The sequence below is a fragment of the Hyla sarda genome, chromosome 11 (assembly GCF_029499605.1).
Source record: "Hyla sarda isolate aHylSar1 chromosome 11, aHylSar1.hap1, whole genome shotgun sequence".
Lineage (NCBI taxonomy): Eukaryota > Metazoa > Chordata > Amphibia > Anura > Hylidae > Hyla > Hyla sarda.
Genome location: NC_079199.1, coordinates 103507994 through 103529267, shown reverse-complemented (window position 1 = coordinate 103529267; position 21274 = coordinate 103507994). Strand labels below are relative to the sequence as shown.

General features: G+C 46.1%; 1 protein-coding gene across 5 annotated transcripts in view; it reads left to right on the top strand.

The window, feature by feature from the left end:
* ANKRD35 (ankyrin repeat domain 35) overlaps positions 1-21274 on the top strand; it is a 133698-nt gene that overhangs the window by 74640 nt on the left and 37784 nt on the right. For 2 of the 5 annotated variants that reach the window (XM_056545882.1, XM_056545880.1), the window contains exon 4: positions 4627-4756. The exons of the other annotated variants lie outside the window; for them this stretch is intronic. In XM_056545882.1, the coding sequence (XP_056401857.1) occupies positions 4670-4756 (87 nt within the window). In that variant the 5' untranslated portion in view covers positions 4627-4669. The remainder of the gene's footprint in view (positions 1-4626; positions 4757-21274) is intronic. 5 annotated transcript variants of the gene reach the window in all.

The window sequence follows — 21274 nt, the reverse complement described above, 5'->3', positions numbered from 1 at the left end:
CTTTGACAGCGGCGATCTAAAGGGTTAATAGCCAGCCGCGGCGATCGCTGCATGCTGGCTATTAGCGGCGGCCCCCGGCTACTGAGAACAGCCGGGGGCTGCAGAGTATGGAGCGGGCAGGAATCCCGAGCCCGCTCCATACATACTGCAGAGCGCCGCATGCATCTCCCCGTGCAGACGTGCGGGGAGCAAAGGCAAAGGACGCAGGTCTGCACGGGGAGAAATAAGCCACGCCCCCTCATCTCCCCCCGCACGTCTGCAGAGCAGGGGAGAGAAGACACATACACAGCTTCTCATCTCCCCTGCTCTGCTTCGGAGGACACAGGCTGCAGAGTATGGAGCGGGCAGGAGTCGGGAGCCCGCTCCATACAGACTGCAGATCGCCACCGCGCTTGTCAGGTCCGGCCCTGCTTGCCCGAAGCCAGGCTAAGGGCCGGACAAATTCACCTGCCCGGCGCCCAAAAACTGCTAGTCCCGGGCGTCGGGCGATAGAAATTCCACATCCCTGATTTTTATAACATACAGCAATGCTGTGTATAGAATCCCATGTAATCCTATAAGATGCAGCAATGCTGTGTATAGAATCCCATGTAATCCTATAAGATGCAGCAATGCTTTGCGCAGAATCTCCATGTATTCCTATAAGATGCAGTAATGCTATAAGCAGAATCTCCATATATTCCTATAAGATGCAGCAATGCTGTGTATAGAATCTCCATGTATTCCTATAAAATGCAGCAATGCTATAAGCAGAATCTCCATATATTCCTATAAGATGCAGCAATGCTATGTGCAGAATCTCCATATATTCCTAAAAGATGCAGCAATGCTATGTGCAGAATTTCCATGTATATGTGTGTGCAGAGTCTCCATGTATTCCTATGAGATGCAGCTAAATTTATGCTGTTTTTGATCTTACATGCAGGAGACCAGAGAGAGCAGTGTGAAGCTGTATCTCCTATGATACACTGCAGAATCTGCACACAGGACACCCAGATAGCAGAGACAGGCAGTGTGAGTCTGGGAAGTCATATAACTCTGCAGCAAAGTGTATGGACTCACCTATGATATCACTGCTCTCCTGGGCCTATAGATAGAGAGGAACTGATACCTTCAGCAGCACTCCGTGCATGGGGTTTGACAGCTGGTGATGCAATCCTGTAGTCTTCCATATAGGGGAGTATGCGCTGGACTGGTGATCTTATTGGGGATCACATGACCCAAGGTACAAACTCTATAGATGCAGCTTAGCTGGGATGAAACAGATGATACTGTGAGGATAAAGCAGCTGAGTGTTTTAACCCAGTGTTTCCCAATTAGGGTGCCTCCATCTGCTGAAAAACTACAACTGCCAGCATGTCCGGACAGCCAAAGGGTGCCCGGGCATGCTGGGAGTTGTAGTTTTGCAACTACTGAAGGCTCACTGGTTGGATTAGTGTTGAATTTCAACATCTGAGCCTTTTTATATTCTGCATGTATATAGATATGGGCCCCTTTATTTATACATTATAGAGCATTCTTTTCTGCTATACACAGCTCATCATGTGGAAGAAGAAAACCTCCTCTAATACCCGTGTACTCAGCTCCCCCGTCAGCCAATGTGTCACTGAAGAACTAGTCCCAAACGTGACGCCGGGATTAGTCAGTAATGACCTGCCCATCTCTATGGAAAAGCAGAAAAGATCTAATGTCAGTTCTCTACAGGCGTACCGTGCCTTCATTTCTTTCAGGGAAAGCTGGGTGACCCCCCAATATGGCCACCAATACCACTCCTGCAAGGGATGTCTCCAGCTTTTGTACTTATGGCTTCAAGTAATTACCGGTTATTAATGTTTCATAGAGACTATTAGGAGCAATAATATAAAGAATATACAGTATTTGCTGGTTTCTGGGATGGGATATGGATATGGCCTCCAAGGGAAGCTTTCCTGGTTATGTATTGGGCCAAATGATGTATTACTGTATAGTAGGATTGGCCATTTATGCTTGACAGCTAACTCTTCCAATCCCTCCATATACATGCACGCTCGGCTGACAGTTTTCTCTCCTTACCCCCCAATATACATGCATGCTCGGCTGACAGCTTTCTCTCCTTATCCCCCAATATACACGCACGCTCAGTTTGGCCAACCGTTCTCTCTCACTATCTCCCCATATACATGCACGCTCTTCTTGGCCGACAGCTATTTCTCCTTATCCCTTCATATACATGTATACTCAGCTTGGCCGACAGTTATCGCTTCCTAACCCGCATATACATGCACGCTCAGCTTGGCCAACTGTTATCTCTCACTATCTCCCCATATACATGCACGCTCGGCTGACAGCTTTCTCTCCTTATCCCCCAATATACATGCACGCTCTTCTTGGCCGACAGCTATTTCTCCTTATCCCTTCATATACATGTATACTCAGCTTGGCCGACAGCTATCGCTTCCTAACCCGCATATACATGCACGCTCAGCTTGGCCAACTGTTATCTCTCACTATCTCCCCATATACATGCACGCTCGGCTGACAGCTTTCTCTCCTTATCCCCCAATATACATGCACGCTCTTCTTGGCCGACAGCTATTTCTCCTTATCCCTTCATATACATGTATACTCAGCTTGGCCGACAGCTATCGCTTCCTAACCCGCATATACATGCACGCTCAGCTTGGCCAACTGTTATCTCTCACTATCTCCCCATATACATGCACGCTCGGCTGACAGCTTTCTCTTCTTATCCCCCAATATACATGCATGCTCGGCTGACAGCTTTCTCTCCTTATCCCCCAATATACATGAACACTCAGTTTGGCCAACCGTTCTCTCTCACTATCTCCCCATATACATGCACGCTCTTCTTGGCCGACAGCTGTTTCTCCTTATCCCTTCATATACATGTATACTCAGCTTGGCCGACAGGTAACTGTCCCTATCCCCCCATATGCAAGCACGCTCGGCTTGACCATGGCCGACAGTTATCTCTTCCAATCTCCCCATATTAATGCACACTCCACTTGGCCAAGTGCTATCTCTCCCGATCCCTTTATATACATGCACGCTCGGCTTAGCCGCCAGCTATTTCTCCCTATCTCCCCTTATATATGCACACTCTGGTTGGCTGAAAGCTATCTCTCTCTGTGCCCCCATATGTACATGCACATTTGGCTTGGATGACAGCTATCTCTCCCTATCATCCCATATACATGCACGCTCGGCATGGCTGACAGCTATCTCTCCCTCCCCACATACATGCATGCTCGGCTAACACTTATCTCTACTTACCCCCCCCCCCCTATATACATGCATGCTCGGCTGATACCTATGTCTCCCTATCCTCCCATATACGTGCACGCTAGGCTGACACCTATGTCTCCCTATCCTCCCATATACATGCACGCTCGGCTGACACCTATGTCTCCCTATCCTCCCATATACATGCACGCTTGGCTGACACCTATGTCTCCCTATCCTCCCATATACATGCACGCTCGGCTGACACCTATGTCTCCCTATCCTCCCATATACATGCACGCTTGGCTGACACCTATGTCTCCCTATCCTCCCACATACATGCACGCTCGGCTGACACCTATGTCTCCCTATCCTCCCATATACATGCACGCTTGGCTGACACCTATGTCTCCCTATCCTCCCACATACATGCACGCTCGGCTGACACCTATGTCTCCCTATCCTCCCATATACATGCACGCTCGGCTGACACCTATGTCTCCCTATCCTCCCATATACATGCACGCTCGGCTGACACCTATGTCTCCCTATCCTCCCACATACATGCACGCTCGGCTGACACCTATGTCTCCCTATCCTCCCATATACATGCACGCTCGGCTGACACCTATGTCTCCCTATCCTCCCATATACATGCACGCTCGGCTGACACCTATGTCTCCCTATCCTCCCACATACATGCACGCTCGGCTGACACCTATGTCTCCCTATCCTCCCATATACATGCACGCTTGGCTTGGCTGACAGCCATCTCTCCCTATCCCCCAATATATATGCATGCTTGGATTGGCTTACAGCCATCTCTCCCTACCCTCCCATATACATGCACGCTCGGCTTTGCTCACCCCATCTCTCCCTATCTCCCCATATACATGCACGCTCGGTCTGACCAACTCCAAATAAAGTTTCATCTACAAATCGAGGCAGGAGGAGGTTAAATGAATCAGCGACATGTTGCGTAATGGGCCCAGCCCTTCTATCAGCATAAATGAAGGCGTCCTCTCCGATGGTTACGTGCTGTGTACGGTTCACACCGGTGTGTCACCAGAGCGGCTCAGCCCCCCCCCCCCCCCCCACACACCTGTATGTCATCCCAGCACGCCAAACCTCTACGAGAAAGTTGAGTTTCCATGAGGAGGGTGGGATGTGTAGACCCCGAGTGCCACCCCCCACTCCTAGCAGGGGACATGGAGTCAATATTAACCCTCCAATAGCCATGGACCGGTGACTTCTGGGATACACAGGTCATTGTGCTGGGAGGTAGTGTGTCATTGTGTTGTGACGGCAGGTGTCCGCACACACACACACATTGACACGCACCCTGCCCCCCTCTCTGCCTGGAAATGGTTAAATCAGCCTGAGAAGGTTTTGGTTTTCATTTAGACTGAGCTGCTGGGGTTGTCCATACGGTGAAGCCGGTATCTGTATGCCAGGGAGAGTCGGCGAGGAGGGCATGGCTGCCATGAGGAAGTGGCACAACTTATTCACTAAACAGACGTACAGACCATCAGCGGTGAGTAAACAAGGGGGGGGGGGGGGCACAGCCATGGTGGTAAAAGATAATCTTGTTGAGGTCTAGAGCAGTGTTGCCCAACCAGGGTGCCTCCAGCTGTTGCAAAACTACAACTCCCAGCATGCCCGGACAGCCGTTGGCTGTCCGGGCATGCTGGGAGTTGTAGTTTTGCAACAGCTGGAGGAGCCCTGGTTGGGAAACACTGTGCTAGTAAGTTTTATATCCCACCCCCAGAGCTTGATTCAAAGCTTACACTACTGAGTACTGCTCTATCATGTCTTCCATGTCACTGCAGCTTCTTAGGGTTTACTACATGCTGGAATTTGTGGTTTTGCAACAGCTGGAGGCACCCTGAGAAACGTTGATCTAAGGGGGAGTTCTCTGCAGGTGTTGCAAAACTACAACTCCCAGCATGCCATTGGCTGTCCGGGGCATGCTGGGAGTTGTAGTTTTTTTGTTGGAAACTGCTGCCATAAACAGACACTAAACTCAATGAGGGGAGATTGATCGAAAACTGTGCAGAGGAGAAGTGGAGCTGTTGCCCATAGTAACTAATCAGATTGATTATTTAAAAAAATTAACCAAGCAATCTGATTGGTCGCTATGGGCACCGGCTCTGCTCTTCCTCTTCAAAGGTTTCAATAGATCTCCCGCAGCATCTATCTTCTCTGTGTGGAATACAAGCTGTTGTTCTATGTTATCAGCAGGTTCAGGCTGAAGAATGTTACTTTAGTTTTTCGGCAATGGGATGAGTGTACCCCAAGTGTTATTATCCTGTACCCCGAGTGTTATCATCCTGTACCCCGAGTGTTATCCTGTACCCCAAGTGTTATCATCCTGTACCCCAAGTGTTATTATCCTGTACCCCCAGTGTTATCATCCTGTACCCCGAGTGTTATCCTGTACCCCCAGTGTTATCATCCTGTACCCCGAGTGTTATCATCCTGTACCCCGAGTGTCATCATCCTGTACCCCGAGTGTTATCCTGTACCCCAAGTGTTATTATCCTGTACCCCGAGTGTTATCATCCTGTACCCCGAGTGTTATCCTGTACCCCAAGTGTTATCATCCTGTACCCCAAGTGTTATTATCCTGTACCCCCAGTGTTATCATCCTGTACCCCGAGTGTTATCCTGTACCCCAAGTGTTATCATCCTGTACCCCAAGTGTTATTATCCTGTACCCCCAGTGTTATCATCCTGTACCCCGAGTGTTATCCTGTACCCCAAGTGTTATCATCCTGTACCCCGAGTGTTATCATCCTGTACCCCGAGTGTCATCATCCTGTACCCCAAGTGTCATCATCCTGTACCCCGAGTGTTATCATCCTGTACCCCGAGTGTTATCATCCTGTACCCCGAGTGTTATCCTGTACACCAAGTGTTATCATCCTGTACCCCGAGTGTTATCCTGTACCCCGAGTGTTATCATCCTGTACCCCGAGTGTTATCCTGTACCCCAAGTGTTATCATCCTGTACCCCAAGTGTCATTATCCTGTACCCCAAGTGTTATCATCCTGTACCCCAAGTGTTATCATCCTGTACCCCAAGTGTTATCATCCTGTACCCCGAGTGTTATCATCCTGTACCCCAAGTGTCATTATCCTGTACCCCGTGTTATTATCCTGTACCCCGAGTGTTATCATCCTGTACCCCGAGTGTTATCATCCTGTACCCCGAGTGTTATCCTGTACCCCGAGTGTTATCATCCTGTACCCCGAGTGTTATCCTGTACCCCAAGTGTTATCATCCTGTACCCCAAGTGTCATTATCCTGTACCCCGAGTGTTATCATCCTGTACTCAGAGTGTTATCCTGTACCCCAAATGTTATCATCCTGTACCCCGGGTGTTATCATCCTGTACCCCGAGTGTTATCATCCTGTACCCCGAGTGTTATCATCATCCTGTACCCCGAGTGTTATCCTCATCCCGTACCCCGAGTGCCATCATCCTGTACCCCGAGTGTTATCCTGTACCCCAAGTGTCGTCATCATCCTGTACCCCAAGTGTTATCATCCTGTACCCCGAGTGTTATCATCCTGTACCCCGAGTGTTACCCTCCTGTACCCCGAGTGTTACCCTCCTGTACCCCGAGTGTCATCATTCTGTACCCCGAGTGTCATCATCCTGTACCCCGAGTGTTACCCTCCTGTACCCCGAGTGTCATCATCCTGTACCCCGAGTGTCATCATCCTGTACCCCGAGTGTTACCCTCCTGTACCCCGAGTGTTATCATCCTGTACCCCAAGTGTCATTATCCTGTACCCTGATTGTTATCCTGTACCTCGAGTGTCATCATCCTGTACCCCAAGTGTTATTATCCTGTACCCCAAGTGTCATCATCCTGTACCCCAAGTGTTATCATCCTGTACCCCAAGTATTTTCCTGTACCCCAAGTGTCATCATCCTGTACCCTAAGAGTTATTATCCTGTACCCCAAGTGTCATCATCCTGTACCAAGTGTTATTATCCTGTGCCCCAAGTGTTATTATCCTGTACCCCAAGTATCATTATCCTGTACCCCACGTATCATCATCCTGTACCCCGAGTGTTGTTATCATCCTGTACCCCAAGTGTTATTATCCTGTACCCCAAGTGTCATCATCCTGTACCAAGTGTTATTATCCTGTGCCCCAAGTGTTATTATCCTGTACCCCAAGTATCATTATCCTGTACCCCAAGTATCATCATCCTGTACCCCAAGTGTCATCATCCTGAACCCCAAGTGTTATCATCCTGAACCCCAAGTGTTATTCAGTCATTGTCTTGAAAGGCGCTGTATCTCCTCAGCATTACAGTTCTCTTTCATTCAGCCGGACACCTACCACTCTTTCTCTAGCTCCTGGTGGTTGTTGTTGTTGTTGTTGGTGGTGGTGGTGGTGGTGTTGTTGTTGTGGTTGTTGTTGGGGTTGGGGTTGTTGTTGTGGTGTTGAGTATTGACATTGTGACATTCTTGGTCTCCTCTACTGGATTCCTGCTGTATGGGGTAAGAGAGAATCCATAGGGCCGCATCATACCATTGTCTATACGTCTGCTCTGCTCACTCATCATCTTCCCATCTGTCATTCTCGTGTTATTGTTCTCTACTCCACACATCAGCAGTATACAGTAATATACCGTAGTGGACAGTAATATACAATATACAGCAGTGAACAGTAATATACACAGTACTATACAAGAGTATACAGTAATATCCAACAGTATAAGGTAGTATACAGTAACAATATACAGTAGTATACAGGAATATGCAATAGCATATTGTATACAGTAACAATATACAGGAATATGCAATAGCATATTGTATACAGTAATGTAATATATACAGTAGTAGTAGTAAACATTAATGTACAGTAAATATGCACAGTGACATGTAATATGCAGTAAAATGCAATAGCATAAAATAGTATAAATTAACATGCAATTTATACAGTAACGTAATATATACACAGTAGAATGCAGTTATATATAGTATCATGCAATAGCATAAATTAGTATAAATTAACATGCAATTTATACAGTAACGTAATATATATATACACAGTTGTAGTATGCAGTAATATGCACAGTGACATGTTATATACAGTAGTATGCAGTAATATATAGTATCATGCAATAGCATAAAATAGTATACAATAACATGCATTATACAGTAGTATATAGTAATAATATACAGTAGTGCACAGGGATCTACAGTAGTATATAGTTATATACAGTAGAGCACAGTAGAGTATACATTAGTATATAGTGAAATACAGTCGAAAACAGGGATATACAGTAGTATATGGTGATATACAGTAGTATATAGTAATAAACAATATACAGTAATAATATACAGTAGTGCACAGGGATCTATAGTATATAGTGATATACATTAGTGTATAATGAAATACAGTAGAACACAGGGATATACAGTAGTATATAGTGATATTCAGTAGAGCACAGGGATCTACAGTAGTATATAGTGAAATACAGTAGTACGGTATATAGTTATATACAGTAGAGCACAGGGACATACAGTAGGATATAGTGATATACAGTAGTGCACAGGGATCTACAGTAGTATATAGTGATATACAGTAGAGCACAGGGACATACAGTAGTATATATTGAAATACAGTAGTACAGTATATAGTTATATACAGTAGAGCACAGGGATCTACAGTAGTATATAGTGAAATACAGTAGTATATGGTGATATACAGTAGAGCACAGGGACATACAGTAGTATATAGTGAAATACAGTAGTATATGGTGATATACAGTAGAGCACAGGGATCTACAGTAGTATATAGTGAAATACAGTAGTATATGGTGATATACAGTAGAGCACAGGGACATACAGTAGTATATAGTGAAATACAGTAGAGCACAGGGATCTACAGTAGTATATAGTTATATAAAGTAGTATATGGTGATATACAGTAAAACACAGGGATATACAGTAGTATATAGTGAAATACAGTAGTATATAGTTATATACAGTAGAGCACAGGGATCTACAGTAGTATATAGTGTGGGAATTAGCTGCACAAATGGGAGGCAAACAAGCAGAATGTTGGTGCAAAACAAAAGGGTTAAGGCTGGGTTCAGATCACATTTTTGCCATACTGTTTTCAATCATTTTTTCTAAAGAAAACCGTATGGCAAAAAAAAACCGGATGGAACAGTATGGCAAAAAGTAAACCGTATGTGTTTTTAAACCGTTTACTGTTTTTTAAAGTGCATACAGTTCTGTCCGTTTTTATAATAAAAAAAACCCATAAGTTTTTGAAAATGTTGTGAATTTTTAATGGGAGGGGGTGTTGGGTGGGGACTTTAGGATGCAAATGCGCACGTGCAAAATTAAAAATTGTATACTGTTTCCCCTATGGAACCGTATACATGTGCGTTTCCCATTGATGTCTATGTTAAAAAAAACGTATGCGGTTGCAGTACGGTTTTTAAGGCGGGGTTCACATCACGTCTTCCCCCATACGGGAGCGCATGCGGCAGGGGGGAATCTAAAACCTCGCGCTCCCGTATGCCTTCGTATGCGCTCCCGTATATAATTCATTTCAATGAGCCGGCCAGAGGGAAACGTTCGGTCCGGTCGGCTCATTTTTGCGCTGTATGCGCTTTTTCCCTGGACCTAAAACTGTGGTCAACCACGGTTTTAGGTCCGGTAGTAAAAGCGCATACAGCGCAAAAATGAGCCGACCGGACCGAACGTTTCACTCCGGCCGGCTCATTGAAATTAATTACATACAGGAGCGCATACGAAGGCATACGGGAGCGCGAGGTTTTAGATCACCCCCCCCCCCTGCCGTATGCGCTCCCGTATGGGGGAAGACGTGATGTGAACCCCGCCTTAAAAACCGTACCATACGTTTTATTTTTTTAACATAGACATCAATGGGAAACGCACATGTATACGGTTCCATAGGGGAAACAGTATACAATTTTTACTTTTCACATGCGCATTTGCATCCTAAAGTCCCCACCCAACACCCCTCCCATTAAAAATTCACAACATTTTCAAAAACGTATGTTTTTTTTTTTTGTTTGTTTTTTAAATGGACGGAACTGTATGCACTTTTAAAATCAGTATACGGTTTAAAAATGCATACGGTTTACTTTTTCCAATACTTTTTCCATCAGTTTTTTTTTGCCATACAGTTTTCTTTAGAAAAACTGATTGAAAACAGTATGGCAAAAACGTGATGTGAACCCAGCCTTAAAAAAAAAAACATGCAGGAACATAACAGTTCAGCAGAAGGCTTTACAGCAGCCTTTAAACTCAGCACAAAACGTGACTCCAGCACCAAGTCCTCACATAACCATGTAGTGGTGATTAGTCCTGGTGCAGAGACACCAGTCTATCTCCGTCCTGTTTCCCGAGGCAGCTTTGTGCTTTCTCCATCCTGTGGCACAATGTGAAGGACATAGCAAACAACTCCTCAGGTTCACACTCTCCTCACCTGAGGTCTAGGAGCAGCATAGTTTAAAGGCCTCAAGAGGTCCAGTAAAGCCCGGACTGGACTATAGGAACGGCCTCCCACCCACCAGGGACGTGGAATACCTATCATCTGACACTCGGGACATGTAATTCCGGGCGTCGGGCAGGTGAATTTTTCAGGCCCTTAGCACGGCTTCGGGCAAGCTGGGCCGGAACTGAAAGCCCCCGATAAGCATGGCGGCGCTCAGAGGGGTGTATGAAGCGGGTTCCGGACTCGAGCCCACTCCATACTCTGCAGCCCCCAGCTGGGGGCCACCGCTAAGAGCCAGCAGACCATCAGTGGTGAGTAAACCAAGGGGGGGGGGCAGCCATGGTGGGATGGTGGTAAAAGATAATCTTGTTGAGGTCTAGGGCAATGTTGCCCAACCAAGGTGCCTCAGGCTGTTGCAAAACTACAACTCGCAGCCAACGGCTGTCCAGGCATGCTGGGAGTTGTAGTTTTGCAACAGCTGGAGGAGCCCTGGTTGGGAAACACTGTTCTAGTAAGTTGTAGAGCTGGATTCAAAGCGGTCGGCTATTAACCCTTTAGATCACTGCTGTCAAAAAGGGACATGTGAATGCTCCCTGATGGGCTAGTGGGGTGGATTGTTTTTGTTTCAGAGCATATGTTATGGGAAAATGTAATAGGAATCATTATAGTACAGTGATCCTCAACTTACAATGGCCTCAACATACAATAGTTTCAACATACATTGGTCTTTTCTGGACCATTGTAAGTTGAAATCAGACTCAACATACAATGTACAGACAGTCCAGCTCTGTGAAACTTGTCAATGGCCGGAAGATCTGACCAATCAGAATGGGCATTCACTGGTAAAACCCCTGTATTACTGAAGTGTATGCACTGACTGGTGTCCGGTAGCGCCCCATACAGTACAGGGAGGTATTACATGTTCTGTACTCTTTACCTGTATTACTGAAGTGTATGCACTGACTGGTGTCTGGTAGAGCCCCCAACAGTACAGGGAGGTATTACATGTTCTGTACTCTTTACCTGTATTACTGAAGTGTATGCACTGACTGGTGTCCGGTAGCGCCCCATACAGTACAGGGAGGTGTTACATGTTCTGTACTCTTTACCTGTATTACTGAAGTGTATGCACTTACTGGTGTACGGTAGCGCCACATACAGTACAGGGAGGTATTACATGTTCTGTACTCTTTACCTGTATTACTGAAGTGTATGCACTGACTGGTGTCTGGTAGCGCCCCCTACAGTACAGGGAGGTATTACATGTTCTGTACTCTTTACCTGTATTACTGAAGTGTATGCACTGACTGGTGTCTGGTAGCGCCCCCTACAGTACAGGGAGGTATTACATGTTCTGTTCTCTTTTCCTGTATTACTGAAGTGTATGCACTGACTGGTGTCTGGTAGCGCCCCCTACAGTACAGGGAGGTATTACATGTTCTGTACTCTTTACCTGTATTACTGAAGTGTATGCACTGACTGGTGTCTGGTAGCGCCCCCTACAGTACAGGGAGGTATTACATGTTCTGTACTCTTTACCTGTACCAGGGTTAGCTGCTCCTTTGGACACCAGGTGAGGGCGGCTCCATGTTACTTTTTTAGGACACTGTGTACTGTACAGGACCCTGAAGAAGCTCCTGTCCTCTACATAGACCAGTGTTTCCCAAGCAGGGTGCCCCCAGCTGTTGCAAAACTACAACTCCCAGCATGCCCGGAGAGCCTTTGGCACTGAAAAACACTGAAATAGACAGTGATTACAGCTCCCAGCGGATCTTTCTAACTTTTATATGGAAGGATTTACTTTATCTCTATTAGTTATCTACTTATTTTTCTTAAATCCTCACTTTTTCCTATTTTTGGATGACATTTTGAGGCTTTAGAACCAATTACCAGGTTTCCATAGAGTTCTGGTCTCAACATACGATGGTTTCAACATACAATGGTCATCCCAGAACCAATTAATATTGTAACTTGAGGGACCACTGTAGTTAGTTATGACTATTATAGGGCGAGGAGGGAAAAACGAGAGTGTAAAAGCGAAAATTGGCCGGACAAGTGGATCGTCATGAGGGACAAGTAGATTTTGCTCAGTTTAAGTCCCGTGGACAAGTAGTTTTTTTTTTATTACATTTCCATACCCCTGAACAACACTACAGCTATTCCCGAAAGAGAGCCCATTAAATCTGCACGGCAGCTATCCTAACTATGCACAGGTCAGTAACCTACTGTTACCCCACTAAACCAGGGACTTTGGGGGCACATATATTGCAGTTTCTGTGCTGCAACTTAGCTGCATGGAAATGCCGAAACAGACTCCCGGATCGGTCTCCTTGACAACCTTGGAAGTTTACTATTTGATACACAACCTATTTGGCAGGTATCTACCTTCCACCTCTTTACCTGCCTATAATAGTTATATACAGTAAGTTGATTCTATTCTCAGCTGGTAAGTTAAAGCTACACTTTTGTCACCAGGGGGCACTATTGTACCAGAAATATCTTTTTATCAGTGTCTAGACTGGCTCCTCACTTGTGTTTAGAAAGTTTTAGGTAACAAAGCAAAGTCGTCTGAAGGCGCAAAATCCTATTTGTTTGTCTACTTTGATGGAAGCGTCTGTGTATCTGTTACGCCGAGCGCTCTGGGTCCCTTCTCCTCCCGGAGCGCTCACAGTGTTCTCCTGTTCGCAGCGCCCCGGTCAGACCTTCTGACCGGGTGCACTTCGATAATGTCCCCAGCCGGGATACGATTCGCGATGCGTGACGCGCCCGCTCGCGATGCGCATCCCGGCCCGCTTACCAGACTCGTTCCCCGTCTGTGCTGTCCCGGCGCGCGCGGCCCCGCTCCCTAGGGCGCGCACGCGCCGGGTCTTTGTGATTTAAAGGGCCGGTGCGCCACTGATTGGCGCATGGGTTTTAATCAGTATCTTCACCTGTGCACTTCCCTATATTACCTCACTTCCCCTGCACTTCCTCGCCGGATCTTGTTGCCATTGTGCCAGTGAAAGCGTTTCCTTGTGTGTTCCTAGCCTGTGTTCCAGACCTCCTGCCGTTGCCCCTGACTGCGATCCTTGCTGCCTGCCCCGACCTTCTGCTACGTCCGACTCTGCTCTTGTCTACTCCTCTTACCGCGCCTATCTCAGCAGTCAGAGAGGTTGAGCCGTTGCCGGTGGATACGACCTGGTTGCTACCGCCGCTTCAAGTCCATCCCGCTTTGCGGCGGGCTCTGGTGAATACCAGTAGCAACTTAGAACCGGTCCACCGACACGGTCCACGCCAATCCCTCTCTGACACAGAGGATGCACCTCCAGCCTGCCGAATCCTGACAGTATCCTTAATAAATGGAGGTTCATTCTCAGACGGCTCCTTATATTATGATCACATTCCTTCACTCACAAGAGATTTTATGTCATCCTGCGAACTGGAGCCGGCACTTCAGGCGTTGTGTCCTATAGTCCGAGGACACTGGTCAGGTCCTATAGTCCGAGGACACTGGTCAGGTCCTATAGTCCGAGGACACTGGTCAGGTCCTATAGTCCGAGGACACTGGTCAGGTCCTATAGTCAGAGGACACTGGTCAGGCCCTATAGTCTGAGGACACTGGTCAGGCCCTATAGTCTGAGGACACTGGTCAGGTGTTGTGTCCTATAGTCTGAGGACACTGGTCAGGTCTTGTGTCCTATAGTCTGAGGACACTGGTCAGGTCTTGTGCCCTATAGTCTGAGGACACTGGTCAGGTGTTGTGTCCTATAGTCTGAGGACACTGGTCAGGTCTTGTGTCCTATAGTCTGAGGACACTGGTCAGGTCTTGTGTCCTATAGTCTGAGGACACTGGTCAGGTCTTGGGTCCTATAGTCTGAGGACACTGGTCAGGTCTTGTGCCCTATAGTCTGAGGACACTGGTCAGGCCCTATGGTCTGAGGACACTGGTCAGGCCCTATAGTCTGAGGACACTGGTCAGGCCCTATGGTCTGAGGACACTGGTCAGGCCCTATAGTCTGAGGACACTGGTCAGGCCCTATGGTCTGAGGACACTGGTCAGGCCCTATGGTCTTAGGACACTGGTCAGGCCCTATAGTCTGAGGACACTGGTCAGGCCCTATGGTCTGAGGACACTGGTCAGGCCCTATGGTCTGAGGACACTGGTCAGGCCCTATAGTCTGAGGACACTGGTCAGGCCCTATGGTCTGAGGACACTGGTCAGGCCCTATGGTCTGAGGACACTGGTCAGGCCCTATGGTCTGAGGACACTGGTCAGGCCCTATGGTCTGAGGACACTGGTCAGGCCCTATGGTCTGAGGACACTGGTCAGGCCCTATAGTCTGAGGACACTGGTCAGGCCCTATGGTCTGAGGACACTGGTCAGGCCCTATGGTCTGAGGACACTGGTCAGGCCCTATGGTCTGAGGACACTGGTCAGGCCCTATGGTCTGAGGACACTGGTCAGGCCCTATGGTCTGAGGACACTGGTCAGGCCCTATGGTCTGAGGACACTGGTCAGGCCCTATGGTCTGAGGACACTGGTCAGGCCCTATAGTCTGAGGACACTGGTCAGGCCCTATGGTCTGAGGACACTGGTCAGGCCCTATGGTCTGAGGACACTGGTCAGGCCCTATGGTCTGAGGACACTGGTCAGGCCCTATGGTCTGAGGACACTGGTCAGGCCCTATGGTCTGAGGACACTGGTCAGGCCCTATGGTCTGAGGACACTGGTCAGGCCCTATAGTCTGAGGACACTGGTCAGGCCCTATGGTCTGAGGACACTGGTCAGGCCCTATGGTCTGAGGACACTGGTCAGGCCCTATAGTCTGAGGACACTGGTCAGGCCCTATGGTCTGAGGACACTGGTCAGGCCCTATAGTCTGAGGACACTGGTCAGGCCCTATAGTCTGGGCACAGAGTCTATTTTAAGGCTGTGAATTGTTTGTCAGGGTGGAGTCCACCTATTGTAGTGTAGACTATGCGGGTTATGTATCCTCCTGGGGATTCGGGTCCACCCCACTAGAAGGCCATTCCAGGTGCTGGGAGGGGGCTGGTGTCCCTTTCTCTTCTTTAGGCCGCCCCCGGCTGGCAGAGACTGGTTGGGATCTTTTTATAATGAAAGTTCTCATTGAACGATACATTAAGATTGTGTTACATTACACAAAAGGGCTTTTCAATGTCTTCTTAAAGCCTTTGTGTGAGAGTATGCGCACTCTTGTGTACAGAACAGGACTCCCCCATCTACTTAGCACCTGTGTACACAGCAGGCCTGGCCTGGAGCACCCACCGATCTATTATACTGTACTGCCCTGCTATAGTATTTGGGGGCGTAACAACACCGACAGGAAAACCATGTGATATCACACCCCTAAAAGTCATTGACACTATACGAGATATAATATACTTAAAAGGGTACTCCGGTGGAAAACTTTTTTTTTTTTTTTTTTAATCAACTGGTGCCGGATAGTAAAACAGATTTGTAAATTACTTCGATTAAAGAATCTTAATCCTTCCAGTACTTATTAGCTGCTGAATACTACAGAGGAAATTATTTTCTTTTTTTGAACACAGAGCTCTCTGCTGACATCTCTGTCCATTTTAAGAACTGTCCAGAGTAGGAGAAAATCCCCATAGAAAACATATGCTGTTCTGGACAGTTCCTAACATGGACGGAAATGTCAGCAGAGAGCACTGTGCTTGTGATGTCAGCAGAGAGCACTATGTTCCAAAAAGAAAATAATTTCCTCTGTAGTATTCGGCAGCTAATAAGTACTGGAAGGATTAAGATTTTTTAATAGAAGTAATTTACAAATCTGTTTAACTTTCTGGCACCAGTTGATAAAAAAAAAAAAGTTTTCCACCGGAGTACCCCTTTAAAAACTAACTTTATAAATACACCATTCTGTAGGTTGTAATAGGAAACAGTCAGAAAGCTACTTATCAGACACACAATTGACAGCGTAGTTACACAGTGACCCCACCAGCAGAATTGAGAGTGCAGCATTGGAGTATAGTTCTGGTGTAATGAGGTTTTGGGGTGTCCACCTACATCCTTGTGGTCCCTTACCCTTGTTACCTCTCTGTGCTCGGCAGATCGATTCTATGCCTCTGCTACCTGAGAGCTGGGGTATCCAATGAATCATCTGGGATATGGATGTTGGGTCCTAATAGGAAATTTTTTGACAGAATAATAAAACTGACACACCAAAACTATATTTGTATTACATAAAGAAACAACCATGCATAACAACAAAATGGTGAGATATAGTATAGCACAAAAACAGACAAATAGAGTTTCTAATCTTCACCCTAGCCGTTGGGTACCTTCAGTTGGTGCACATTGAGTATAATACAGGATATAACTCAGGATCAGTACAGGATAAGTAATGTAATGTACACAGTGACCTCACCAGCAGAATAGTGAGTACAGCTCTGGAGTATAATACAGGATATAACTCAGGATCAGTACAGGATAAGTAATGTAATGTACACAGTGACCTCACCAGCAGAATAGTGAGTACAGCTCTGGAGTATAATACAGGATATAACTCAGGATCAGTACAGGATAAGTAATGTGATGTATGTACACAGTGACCTCACCAGCAAAATAGTGAGTACAGCTCTGGAGTATAATACAGGATATAACTCAGGATAAGTACAGGATAAGTAATGTAATGTATGTACACAGTGACCTCACCAGCAGAATAGTGAGTACAGCTCTGGAGTATAATACAGGATATAACTCAGGATAAGTACAGGATAAGTAATGTAATGTATGTACACAGTGACCTCACCAGCAGAATAGTGAGTACAGCTCTGGAGTATAATACTGAATGTAAGTCATGATCATTTGGGAAATAGTAATGATATTTAGCAAAACAATAGTGTGGTACCATGTTAGCCCGAAAAACCCCTGTGGTAAATTCATTTGTGTGATAAAAAGATCAAAGTATTTTAGGAGTGATGATACCTTGGTGATATTTGCTGTAATATCTCTGTGCTGTTCTTTCAGACGTTCATTTGTAAACTTGTCGGAGGGTGAAGTCTTTGTACTTTCAAATCTTTCCAAATTGACACGACATACTCCACTTCTGTTTTGTAGGACTACAAAGCCCAGCATGCCTATGATTATTTAGCAGCTGGGTGTTCATGTTGCTCTAATCTCAGGCTGTAGTGTTCTTGTGTTCTCATTCTGATCTGTGTGGAGCCCTCTAGAGGAATGTATGGAGAATTTGGGTAGAATACGGAGAATACGATCTTTATCTCTGCCTGTCTGCACATGACCCGCACCGTCCCAACCCATTCATTACAAACATTCATTGTAACCTCATAAGGTTTTATTAAAGGGAAACTGCGAATATTAGGAGATATTAAACATAAATTAAGAAATAATAATTATGATAATAATCATCATGCCTCCAGGGTCCACATGACTTGTAATGAGAGAAACGCCACAAAAATCACCTAAACTAGTGCACACTGGGCGGGAGTATACGGAACAGAATTTACCTTTTTTGTGTAAACGGCATAGCACAAATATTTTTTGAAAGAATTTAGTTTTAAATTTTTTGGTTTTTAAATGGCATGGCCTCATAAAAAAAAAAAAAAAAGGGCCAGCCATTGGATTGGTATTAAATTGTGTGAAATTTTTAACTTTTACACCCAGAAAACTCAAAACGTAGATTGAGCACACAATGTAGGATGGGCCAGATTTTTAAACAGCCAGAGTCACTCTTAGAAATCTGTGCCAATCTTAGACTGCCTAGGCTAAGTAAAACTAAGCACGTTTTTGAATGTCCCCCACCATATGTCCCTGTCCTGTGCCAGAGTAGTGATGTGAGGTAAAAGGGTTCATTCGTCATGTGTGAGGGGACATCACAGCCAAGAAACAGCCCCTTTATCAGAGCCCACTGCCCTTTCTCTATTCGCCTTCCCTTGGATGGAGACTTAACCTGTGACGCTGGAGATCAGTAAAAAAAATCCTCTGATCGGTTTCAGAGTGAATTCACTTTAGATGGGAAGAGCCAGTGATTTCAGCAAGTTGAAGCAAGACCAGGTCATCGGGACTAGACTAACTGGGGTCTGTATTTCAACAACAACCTTGTGGAGTTTTCTTGTGTAGCAGTGTGGAGAATATACGGAGAATGGTGGGATAGAGGAAGAATATCCAGAGAAATGGGATCCTGTGAATGGTAACTCATCACCAAAGGGATCAGAGGTCATGAACTGATCTGATCACAGGCAGAGGACAGTCAGGAAACTGTAGCCAAATACAACGTTGGTTTCCAACTACCGACAATATGAACGGGCTATAATACCAGATGGTCATCTTTAGGACTGTTGTGTCTAAGAGAAACAGCCAAGTGGAAAAACGTAGCCTGGTCAGATGGATCCAGATCTCTGTAGAGAAACATGGCCTGGTCAGATGGATCCGGATCTCTGTAGAGAAACATGGTCTGGTCAGATGGATCCAGATCTCTATAGAGAAACATGTCCTGGTCAGATGGATTCAGATCTCTGTAGAGAAACATGGTCTGGTCAGATGGATTCAGATCTATATAGAGAAACATGGCCTGGTCAGATGGATCCAGATCTCTATAGAGAAACATGTCCTGGTCAGATGGATCCAGATCTCTATAGAGAAACATGGTCTGGTCAGATGGATCTAGATCTCTGTGGAGAAAATTGGCCTGGTCAGATGGATCCAGATCTATAGAGAAACATGGCCTGGTCAGATGGATCCAGATCTCTATAGAGAAACATGTCCTGGTCAGATGGATCCAGATCTCTATAGAGAAACATGGTCTGGTCAGATGGATCCAGATCTCTATAGAGAAACATGGTCTGGTCAGATGGATCTAGATCTCTGTGGAGAAAATTGGCCTGGTCAGATGGATCCAGATCTATAGAGAAACATGGCCTGATCAGGTGGATCCAGATCTCTATAGAGTTGCTTCCTTGGCCTTCACAGTCCACAGATCTTCATCCTCTAAACTTGGATCCCCTGTCTCTGGAACAAGGTAGAACGGCTGTTCAGAACATGTCAGATTGTCTGCCTAATGTGTGTAAGAACTGCGACCCCATCCACATGGGCAGATATTCCTGCAGAAAATTTTTATCACCTAGTGGAATCTAGACCATAACAAATTGCTGCAGTTTGAAGGCCAAAGGAAGTCCAACCTGCTTCTAGACGGGAGGTTCTAATAAATTCCTTGTATAATAATAGTCAGCCATAGTTACCTCTATAGTCCTAGCCGAGCGTCTGCCAGAACGATTGTCCTCATTCCATTGTTACATTTTTATATAACCATAAACCTAATAGGGCCGGTGTTATAGTATTACTTGGCGCTCGTCCTTATAATTATCAGACGACTCGTCAGGAACCAGAATCTGAGATCATATTATAAGATGGGGCTCGGTGAGGACATGTGACTCAGTCCCTGCTATTTCTGGGTCACCCGTCAGTGTGAATACTGACGAGCAGCTGCCTCATGTTATTACACCTAGATGTCACTCCGCCCTAAACTGCTGATGATATTCGGTATTTGCATCAGACTTTGGTTTGTAGAGCAGCTCCGGCCGGATACCGCTGTTTATTTAACTCTTCGACTTTCTCCAAAATAAACACATCCTGACCTGAGATAGTGAAAGCCTCTGCAGATTTAAAGTGGGCGCAACCTTCTGCTGCCAAAGCCATGGTTTATGCAATTTTCTGGTTACATTCTGCAGATTATTACACCTGAGATCTGCAGAACATCGCTCTGTCCCCTCAGATACATAGTGATATATCCTGCAGATTATTACACCTCTGACCTCTCTATGGATACATAGTGATATATCCTGCAGATTATTGCACCTTTGACCTCTCTACAGATACATAGTGATATATCCTGTAGATTATTACCTCTCTAGACATCTGCAGAATATCTCTCTTTACCCTCAGTATTAGATACCATTGTTATTTGCAGACTGTCTCACACCCGGTGGATTTGCACTTCCACATCCTGCACATCTGCCCCATAACCCTCTTCCAATACGTTCCTTCTGTTGCTTCCTATTCCATGTTCCGTCCTCTTGTGGAGATCTACGCTGAATATTTTTGGGAAAGTTACAGATGTTTCACCCGTCCCACATGCAGGAAGCGCTCCTCTCCATACATGTCCTGACCTGCGCGCTCAGTTTCGGTCGCTGACACCCTGTGATGGGTGGTTTTGTTTTCTGGGTCTCTTTACTTTATCAAGGTAATAAAGGGAGAACCGTCATCACCTGTCGGGCGCGCCCAGCCCTGTCTGCACGAGAGTCATGAAATCAGGGACATATGGCCTCCTCATAGCCCCCAACACACCTGTCTTAACCCTTCATCTGCTGCTCCAGCATGCTTTCAGTTGGGCTGTATAGGCAGTTGTCTACGGAGGTCCCCAACCCAGTCCAGGATTTAAGTGTTTCCCTGTTCTGTTCCAATGGAATTAGTGAACAATCCCAGAATGTTGGTGGGCCTGGAGGACTGGGTTGGGGACCACTGATCTACGGCACTAACCTTCTTTGGATTGGATTGTGTTCATGGATGTTGAA